The sequence below is a fragment of the Ochotona princeps genome, chromosome 10, assembly GCF_030435755.1.
Source record: "Ochotona princeps isolate mOchPri1 chromosome 10, mOchPri1.hap1, whole genome shotgun sequence".
NCBI classification, from domain to species: Eukaryota; Metazoa; Chordata; class Mammalia; order Lagomorpha; family Ochotonidae; genus Ochotona; species Ochotona princeps.
Genome location: NC_080841.1, coordinates 61,407,421 through 61,417,722, shown reverse-complemented (window position 1 = coordinate 61,417,722; position 10,302 = coordinate 61,407,421). Strand labels below are relative to the sequence as shown.

The window sequence follows — 10,302 nt, the reverse complement described above, 5'->3', positions numbered from 1 at the left end:
AAGAAATTGCAACAATCTGGCCCATCACAAGACACTCTCTCATGAGTCATGGTGGCTTAAGTAAGGCTGTTCAAAATCCTCAGTGAGTTCTCACATTGTGAACTTACATATTAAGGCGATGGCTGAATGTTTGAACCATATAGCTGTGATTCAAAAACTGGCAGATACTTGTTGACTTCTTATCTTGTTGTAGGTGTGAGAAATGTTTGTATTCCTGACTACTTTTAAATCCCACCAGCCACGGGACTGATTCCCCAGGAGGCTATGGTGGCCACATGTTCACATGCATTTAGTTCTCCTGCCTCCTGCCGCTGCCCTTGTATCATTTGATCAACACACCTTTCCCGCAGTCAGTGTGGGAGAAGAAATAAATGCTTAGCGGTCTCTTTTTCACTTGACTGCTGTGCTGGCAGCCAAATTTCAAAAAGCGAGAAAGATCATGTGGGACACAACTAAAGGGTATAAGCAGGAGTCTTTATTAACCAAGCTTGGCAACGGCAGCTCTATCCACACCAGGAACCACCATGCCGCAAAGTCAGAGGTTTTAAAGCTGCCACTGGTGCAGAACAAGTCAGGGATTTTTCCTCACAGCATCTAATCAGCGGACCACATTTTTTATTGATGTGCAATATAAATCATCCAATCAACTTTAACTTAAACCTCAGACCACACCTTAAGCCAGTCAGCTACGAAGCAGGCTTAAAGAAACAGAATGGCGGTTAACTACGCTGGGAGCTTAGTCAAGGAGCCAAAATGGAGTCACATCTGCCCACTGGTATGGAGTGCTATCACCCGGCCACACCCTGTCACACCACTGGCTACTAATTATCTCCTTTTTTTATAAATAAGCATAATTGTGCTCACCCTGGTCTCATATCCTAGAGGATATACTGTCAGATTATCTGCAGACTTGTTAACTTCAAAGAAAGAGAATGAATATTGGGGATTCAGTAAAGACTATAGTTTCACTGGGAATGATTTCTGACTCATTCATTTATTTTAGCATTAAAAATAAAACAGTCAATACAAAAATTTTAAGGTACAAAGACACTGTATTTACAAGAACGTTGAAAGCATTAGAGATTATAACACCCACCCACAGTACTCGCTATTAAGAGTTTAGCACATGATTATCCAGCCATTTCCTCTGAATATATACAAATAAATACATACATAAATTTAAATATAATACATTTATATACAACACTTCTTTAAAAAAAACAATTTTACTTCTTTATTTGAAAGGCAATGTTACAGAGAGGGAGACACACAGAAAGAGAAAGAGAGATCTTCCATTCACTGGTTCATTCCGTAAATGGCCACAATGGCAAGAGTTGAGGTAGTCTGAAGCCAGGAGCCAGGAGCCTCTTCAGGTTTCCCACATGGGTGCAAAAGCCCAAGCACTTGGGCTGTCCATTTCCTCTTTCCCAGGCACACTAACAAGAAGCTGGATTTGGAGTGGAGCAGACAGGACCCAAATTGTGCCTACATGGGATGCTGGCACCACAGGTAGCAGCTTTACTCGCTATGCCACAGAGCCAGCCTCTATAACTGTTAACCTACCAAATCCTAAACCTAACACATCTTATTCATAGGTAGCCCATTTAGTAGTAATGATGAAAAGTAGATCAATACAGTATTTACAACCAGTTCCTTACTGTTGATGTGGAATGGTCATTTAATATTTATAAATATTAGGTTATAAATATAAAGATTTATTGGGCTGGTGCAGTTGCTTAGCAGCTAAAGTCCTCGCCTTGCATGCACTGGGATCCCACATGAGTGCTGGTTCTAATCCTGGCATCCCCGCTTCCCATCCAGCTCCCTGCTTGTGGCCTGGGAAAGCAGATGAGAATGGTCCAAACCCTTGTGACCCTGCACCCACGTGGGAGACCTGGAAGAGGCTCCTGGTTCCTGGCTTTGGGTCAGCCCCTCTCTGGCCATTGCGGCTGCTTGGGGAGTGAACCAGCAGACGGAAGGTCTTCCTGTCTGACTCTCTTCCTCTCTGTATATCTGAGTTTCCAATTAAAAATAAAAATAAATCTTTAAAAAAGAGATTTATAAATATTTGGGGATCACAGTTTTCTATCTGGAACCAAGGCACAGCCAAAATCTCTTTCAGTGCATGACAGGGAATCCCTGTGTCCTAAGATGGGCAGAAATAAATAAATAGTATATAACAAGGGGAGGGGAACATTCCTTCATTGCCAGTTGAACTTTTTACTGGGTGAACTTGGAAAAGCCACATGTGCAGCCTTTGCCCAGTTCTTGGTACAACAAAGATTTAAGAATCTCTTCAGAATCCTTGATGAGTGATGGAGCCCCCAGGAGCCCACCCATGCAATTTATCCAAAGCCCCACCATGGGCAGAGCTGTAGCCTGTATAGAGGAGTGGCTTCAGCCTACCAACAGAAATAATGTCTCCTTGTTATCTCTCAGTCAAAGAATTTTTAAGTTTTTGGTCTCTTTTCCTACAGGTACAGTAGCAAAAAACTTAATACTCAGAGACTCTAGGCATCACCCATCCCACCCCATCCCCATACCGGTCAGAATGTGAGGTTTTGGGCTGGAAGAAAGGGGGAGAGGGCAGGCTTTGGTCATGGAGGTACCAGCCACACAAATGACTCTCAGGTACCCATCACTTTCTTGTTTCTTCCATGCACCCCTGGAACAGGACTCTTTCCCAAGGCTGCCTGAGGTCTCCCTGTCCCTGAATTGTGCTTCTCTAACAAGCCTTTCTTCTCCAGGACAAGACCCAAAGATAGTTGGGGAAATATTTCAACCTCCTTGTTTATTCCAGTGCAAAACTCCTGTCTTCCACTCAAGCACTCACTTAAGCTTTGTAGGAATCCCCCAGCAGAAAGAAAATTGTCTTGTAGGTAACTTCTGCCCTGCAAATCAGTCTCCCCTACCACAAAGCCTGTCCAGGCAAGAAGCCAAGAGCTGCCGCTGCCTGCTTGAATGGAGAAGGAGGGGTTGGGTGTTAATCCAGAGAGGAAACAAATGGGTATCTTCAGCTATAATCCCCTCTTCAGCAAACCTACATGCTTATAAATACTATTCTTTTCCCATCCAGGACCTTGGCCCCTGTTCCCAAATAGCCAGCAATAAGATCAATAAAAGTTCAGCTCTTCATTTTTTTTTCCCTCTCAGGTTGATTTTTATTGGATTCCCACAGGCAAAGCAACTTCTGCCTCCACAATGTTCCATTTCCTAACTTTCTGGGAGGCACGGAGCTGAGTCCCTGTGCCTGGGGGACATCCACAAGTCCCCCTACCTGTGTCTCCTCTTGGAAATGTCCCCGTCTTCAGCTCAGGTTTCCAATCTATCCAGGGCTCAGGTAAGCCCTTGCTGAAGCCTTTTAGAGCACCCATGGATTAGAACATAAAGTGGAAATTCCTCAAGGAGTCTGAAGGTCTCCCCTGCCTCTCTTTCACCTCTTTCCCTCTCTTGCTTCCTTGCCCCACTGGCCGTCATTCCACTCCTCTGCCATGGCATGCCTCCCATGTCATCCCACAGAGCCGCATCAAGTGCCTCTCTGCAGTGTGAGGGAAGCGACTTCCCCATGTCCTCATATTTCCTTCTTTGCACTTATCAAAAATCTCTAACGATCTTTCCCTGTTAGTTCACTTAGTAACATGCTGTCTTTTCAATGAACTACAAGCCTCATGCAGACTGAAGGGTTTGCCCTCCTCCCTCTGTATTCCCAGCTTCCAGGCTAGCACCTGAACACAGTAGGTATTCAACACATACTTGTGAATGAGTGAGTGAATAAATTGGAGGAGATCTTTCTCCTACTTGTCAGGTTGGAACGCAGACAGTGGCTTGTGTGTGTGTAAAAGGAAAGACAAGGTGCATGCCTTGGAAGCAGCCTGGTTGAAATTCCTGATAATTTTGTTGGGGATGGGATCGAAAAGAGGGTCCCTGAACCAAGAGATATCCCAGCATCCCAGCTCTATTTGAACCCCTTATACTGCTTAATATCACCTCAGGAGGAGGTCTATAAATATTATTCTGACAAGCCACTTGTGCAGCAGTATCCACAAAGAGAGGAAGGAGGAGACGTGGTGGGGAGAAGCAGACCCTACAGCCACATAAGCCTCAGTCTACACACAGCCTGGGCACCCAGTTCCTTGTCGAGTTACCCACCTGGCCTGTTAGGTGTGCTGCTTCAATCTGCTTGGCTCTTTGGCTCAATGCCAATGTGTCTCATATCTGAAGTTCTTTGCTCATATGGGAACAAAAATCTCTTATTGTCGCTCATTCACATCTGCTTTGAATAAGACATTCTATTTCTACCTGAAGGAAAACAACAAAAACTTCCTTCTCTGAATACTTTCTGTGGCTTTGGAAACCAAAAATGAGGAAAGGAAGTTTCTTTGAAGAAAAACAACTTCTGCTTTTCATTCTAGGGGGAAAGAAAAAGCCACATCAACTGAAGGGAAGGAAAGGTACGGGCTGGCATTTTTTTTTTTTAATGAAGAGTGGGAGATTGGGGCAGGTAGAAGACAAGACCAGGGAGCTGAAGGGCAAAGGGAAAACTCCAGGAAGAAAGATCAAGATTAATCTCCTTAAACAACAGGATTAAGGCTGTAGTCACGGGGGCTCCTGCCAGCCCTGCTGATCCAGGGGTGGAAAGTTGACTGTGTTCACACAGAATCCTTGGCATCAGCTCAGTGAGCAGGCCAGCCTGGTTCTCCTTCCTGGGATCACATCTCAACAGGACCCAGCCTGCAGGCAACCGCAGGGGCGTGGGCGTCTGTGACAGGCAGCCGAACCTGCAAAGCTACTGGCTGAGGAGGCCCCTGCTCCTTCTTAAACTCCGATAATTCAACCTAGGACTAGAAAGCCAGGCAGCCAGAGTCTCTTAGGACCTCCACTTGTCCTTCCAGTGCCGGGAAGAAGAACCCAGCCCTGCCGCCCCCACCACCTTACCCACACACCTTTCCAGAATGGCTGACCAGCTGACTGAGGAACAGGTAGCCACTTTCAAGGAGGCTTTCTCTCTGTTTGACAAGGATGGAGACGGCAGCATCACCACCCAGGAGCTGGGTACTGTCATGAGGTCCCTGGGCCAGAACCCTACCGAGGCGGAACTCCAGGACATGGTGAGAGAGATTGACAGGGATGGCAGTGGTACTGTGGACTTCTCTGAGTTCCTGGGCATGATGGTCAGGCAGATGAAGGACACGCACAGTGAGGAGGAGATCCGGGAAGCCTTCCGCGTGTTTGACAAAGATGGTAATGGCTATGTCAGTGCTGCTGAGCTGAGACACGTGATGACCAGGCTAGGAGAGAAGCTGAGCGACGAGGAAGTGGACGAAATGATCCGGTCAGCAGACATAGATGGAGACGGACAGGTGAACTACGAGGAGTTTGTCCATATGCTGCTGTCTAAGTAAGGCTGCGGGAGTGGCTGCATGCCACGCTGAACAGGGGCCTCCTCTCCCTGCAGCAACATCAGACACCCCTGTTTGTTCCTCAATTACTCCGACTTTCTCCAGGCATGGTTGCTTTCCAGGCAAGGTTAATTCTCCACTCTGCATCTCCTCCTTTCTGCTACCTTCCACTTGCTTCCTTCTAGAAGGACACAGAACACCTTCAAGCCTAAGGAACCATGATATCCTCTCATTACTGAGCTGAACAATGGCCCCAAGGACAGTGAAGGCTGGGCTGACTCTGACATCTGCCAATCTGACGACTCCCTGAGCAGGATCCCTACAGACACTCAACACCAGGACTCCTGCAGCTCCCAGTTCCTATCAGAATTCTTAGCGCTTCTTGGAGCCTCTTGGACTGAAAAAAATTCACCTGCTGTCGAATTTGGAGGAGGGGGAGAGAAACATCTGGAGGTTGGAGGGGAAAATGTGATGGAGACTTTGACAGCTGCAGTCTGGGAAACATTAATTTCTGTCCACACAGCACTTGCTGGCTCCTCTCTGTCTTCACTAAACCTCTGTGACTCATTGTTTGAAGCTGGGAGTAATAGGAGTCAGTTGTAACATGTTCATATTCATCTGGAAGGAGGGATGTTTGAATGAAGGGATAGGAAAGCTGCAGGGGAAAACAAGACACACGTTCCATTTTTATTTGCTGTTTGTCTTTATTTTTGTTTTCCTGGTTCTAACTGAAATGATCTATGTTAAGTCCAGGCAGCAATCTCCATTGTTATGCTTTTTGGAAACGTAGTGAATTCTTGTATTGATGAGTGTAACAAAATCAAAGAAGTATGGATATGGGAAATACTGAATATTTACTTTCAATAAAATAAATGTCTTGCTAACAGAGAGCTAAAAATCCAGATGGAATTCGTGAGAGACCTGCACCAGTCACAGTGGAGAAGGAGTTCTGGTGGCTGCTCTTCCTATCACGATGGATCTGGCGGTAGTGTGAACTGCCTGGTGATGGTTAGTTACAGTGATGGGCTCGGGGTGTTCACTGCAGGTCGAGCATGTGTGGTGCACACAGCATTCAAAGACCAGTACTCCTGCTTAATATGAGCCACATGCAAAGGTCAGAAGCCTTGTCAGAGATTCTTTTAGTACTGAAGGGAGGTTGTATTTTTTTTTAAAAAGATTTATTATTATTGGAAAGCCGGATATACAGAGTAGAGGAGAGACAGAGAGAACGAGCTTCCATCTGATGATTCACTCCCCAAGTGAGCCGTAATGGGCCGGTGCGCGCCAATCCGATGCAGGGAACCAGGAACCTCTTCCGGGTCTCCCACGCGGGTGCAGGGTCCCAAAGCATTGGGCCGTCCTCGACTGCTTTCCCAGGCCACAAGCAGGGAGCTGGATGGGAAGTGGAGCTGCCGGGATTAGAACCAGCACCCATATGGGATCCCGACGCGTTCAAGGTGAGGACTTTTAGCCGCTAGGCCACGCCGCCAAGCCCGGGAGGTTGTATTTTGTAAGGTTCACACCAGATTGCGTTTCTGCAGAAATGGCCCAAATTAATCAATCCTTTCTCCATGACACTCCAACCCCAATCCCCACCATTATACTTCCTCACTTGTAAACCAAGGGCACAGGCTCTGGAATTAGTCATCTGGGGTTCCAGTTCTGGCCTTACACAACCCTCATCCTGTCTTTCCTGGGCGCGGCTACTATTTCATCTTTCTTCTCAGAAATACAGGAAGGGAGGCACAGAGAATTTCAGAAATCTGCTTAATGTCCCACTGCTGAGGACTAAATGGGAGAACAAGGATTTGATTGCAAGTCTGTGACACAGCTCCTCGCCACCTGTGCCTCCCCCATCCTGAACAACTACAGTGCCTTGTCCCAGACCTGTCCAGGCTTACAGACCATGTTTTAACTCACTTGGCATACACTGTTAAGATTTCTTTCTAGTTCCTGATAGGCTGTGATACTTAGCAACACACTTGCACCCACTACATAGCTCAGGGGACAAGACAAGGGTGGAAAGGGGATAGCAGCCAGCTTTGTCGTGTTATCTTGGGGAAGCACTGGATGGTTAGATCTCAGATGAGAATTGGCTCTAGCACAGATGTAGCTCTAAATTACAAAGTGGAATAAAGAGTCACGCTCCTCCCTTGCTATATTTATGCTCCTGGACACAATTTTAAAAATGTGCAGAGAAGCAGGACCATCAGGAATGTCTCTTGATCAGTCATGAGGTCCAGCCCCTCTCCCAACCTGTTGGGTTCCACGCAGAGGGAGCAGCATTTGTGCTGGCATGCTCTGACTGCACCCTCCGCAATAATAGGGATGTCCTAGGAAGCACCCCGTGCCCTGGCTAGTGGGTCTGAAACCCACAGAGTATGTGTGCAACATCCACTGGAACTGGCAGAAGCCATCCAAGGCAGCGTATGCCATCAGGCAACGGACTCAGGATCCACCTGGCACGCAGTATGCCTGTCTTCATTGCCCACAACACCTCTGCCCCTGCACACTTTATCTTCATTTCCCTTTTTACTTCCTACCTAGTCAGGACCTCCAAAGTGTCTGTCACATTAAGATAAAATGTTTTGTTTGCAAAATGTTGTTGCTATAATAAGGCGAAGATGGGGAGGTCTGAGGGCTCAAGCAACAAGAAGGAGCCGCCAAACGTCACGAATGTGCAGGATGTGAGAGAGGAATGCGACCTGACGTTCAAGCTTCCTTCTCATCCTGTGTTCTGTAACACGCTTGGAGGTACTAGCCCAGTTAAACGGTTTCCTTTCAGTTCAGTCACCCAATAATTAGATGTAAACAACCTTTCCATATCCCCCAAAAAGGTACTATCTGACTGCAGTTCCAAAGAACATTCCATCCATCTTTTGCAGAAAGAATTTATAAATATTACCTCGGCCTTCATGTGCTTTCACCGAGCTCCCTCATAAATCAGGACCAGGAGCCTCCTGCACCCCCTAGGCTATATAAAGCACGCCTCTGACTCCCAGGTTTCCAATTTTAAATCAAACACAGCCAGCCCCGTCTCACTGACTCCTGTTTATCCTCACAGATTCCAGGGCCTGTTCAAAATCAGTTGGCTAAAAATGATCTATGATTCCTGCTGGAGAAATGTAACATCCAAACTCATGTAGGGGAAAACATTGCCTGGCAAATGGGAGCTTTTATTTCTCCATAAAATATTAACAAAAACAAGGCAAAGTAGAATGACATAAGAGCAAAAACTACCTCTTTATAAAGTCTGGATCCACACTACAGGCCAACATACTATCAAAAGACACCTGGATAAGATGGCAGGGTCACCACAACCAGACAAGAAGGTACTTGTGGGATCCATGGAGGAACAACACCCAAGCGCTTAAACATTTTCTCTAAAGCGTTCATGTTTTTCGAGCATGCTCAGAACTCCTAGGGAGGAAAAAAAGCCCATCGTTGAGTACAAAAAGAGGCTCCCAAAGGCCAAACGGCAGGTGAGTTGCTCCCTGGGGTTGACATGCTCACTGGAAGGAAACTGCAAATCTAGGCAGCAACCCCATGAAACTGAACACACACACACACACGGCCCTGCCAGCCCATGGGCCAAGCTCCTCTATTGCAGTTAACTGTGGAGCTGGTCTCAGGTACAGCTCACTATGTGCCCTGAAGACTCTGGTCTGAAATCTCCCCTCATTTTAAGCACAGTCCTGGAGAAAGTGCCATGGCATATCAGGCTAAGCCTCCACCAATGGCACTGACATCTCCATTGTTGTCATGGAATCCCAGTTGCTTCACTTCCAATCCAGCTCCCTTACAGGCTGGGAAAGCAGCAGAGGATGGCCCAAGTCTGACAGCCCCTGCACCCACAAGGGAGAGCTGGAAGAAGCTCCAGGTTACAGTGTTTGGACTAGCTCGGCTCTGGCCTGGGTCACTTAAGGAATGAACTAGCAAATAAGGATCTCTCTCTCTCTCTCTCTCTCACTCTGCCTCTCAAATAAAAACAAAATAAATCTTAAAAAAAAATTAGCCTTCACCAGGGGCATGCCAACTTGCTTTCCGTGCATTGCTTTTACCATTTAATCCTCAAAGTAAGCGAATGTGTTGACTACTTTGATTAGTTTGTCTCAGGGATGATGGAGATTTCAAGACTTTAGGTAACTTTTCCAAGGTCATCCATGTACTATATCGGGACTTGATCTTAGATTTGACTATTGTCTAATCACATGTCATTTCCATGGCATCAGAGAAACTCTCAGAGCAAGTGGGTGGAGGCTGCAAGTGATTCAGCTAATGAAGACTGAATACCAGAAGGGGCACCCCACTGGGAGAGTGTGCTGGGAAAGTCCTTCCTTCCTTTAGGAAGGAAGATGGAAGTGAGAGCAAAGAAAAGAGATTCATGGAAGCTGAGGAAATCTAGGAGCCATGAGAATCCTCGTGTCAGGTGTTGGGGGCTGCAGAGTGGATGTTATCAGACAGCTCCACTCCCCATGTGGGACATCTCATCTCACTACTTGCCTTGCTGGCCACTGCAGACTGGTGCAGGTGTGGGACCCTTGCAGTCCCAAGAAACTGGAGACAATTCTGTGGCCCACGTCTTTGTGGCTGTAAATTCCAATTAACTCGCAGTTCTGTGTCGCTGAATCTTGCCAAAGCAGAGCTCAGGTCCTCGTCATCCACTGTCGTACAATTGCCAAAAGGTGTCCAAACTTCTAAACTTCTCACCCAAACTCACACTGTGGGGAATCCATATAATTAGCAATTAGGAAAAGACAAGTGACTTGTTGTGAGCTGAATTTTACTCCCCCTCCCCAAAATTATGTGTTAGAGCACTAACGTCCAGTAGTTCACAGTGTGCCCTTATTTGAAGAAAAGATCTTTCCAGAGGTAATGAACCTCTAGTGGAACACAATCCAGT

The 10,302-nt window shown here is 46.6% G+C and overlaps 1 protein-coding gene across 1 annotated transcript; it reads left to right on the top strand.

The window, feature by feature from the left end:
• Nucleotides 1-4,554: 4,554 nt before the first annotated feature.
• Nucleotides 4,555-6,125, top strand: CALML3 (calmodulin like 3). Its single transcript, XM_058668903.1, has one exon. It carries the CDS (start codon nucleotides 4,953-4,955, stop codon nucleotides 5,400-5,402), a length of 450 nt encoding a protein of 149 aa, XP_058524886.1. The 5' UTR covers nucleotides 4,555-4,952; the 3' UTR covers nucleotides 5,403-6,125.
• Nucleotides 6,126-10,302: the final 4,177 nt, after the last annotated feature.

Excerpts from the sequence above, each read along its gene's own strand:
- CALML3 (XM_058668903.1), top strand. The coding sequence starts at position 4,953 with ATGGCTGACCAGCTGACTGAGGAACAGGTAGCCACTTTCAAGGAGGCT.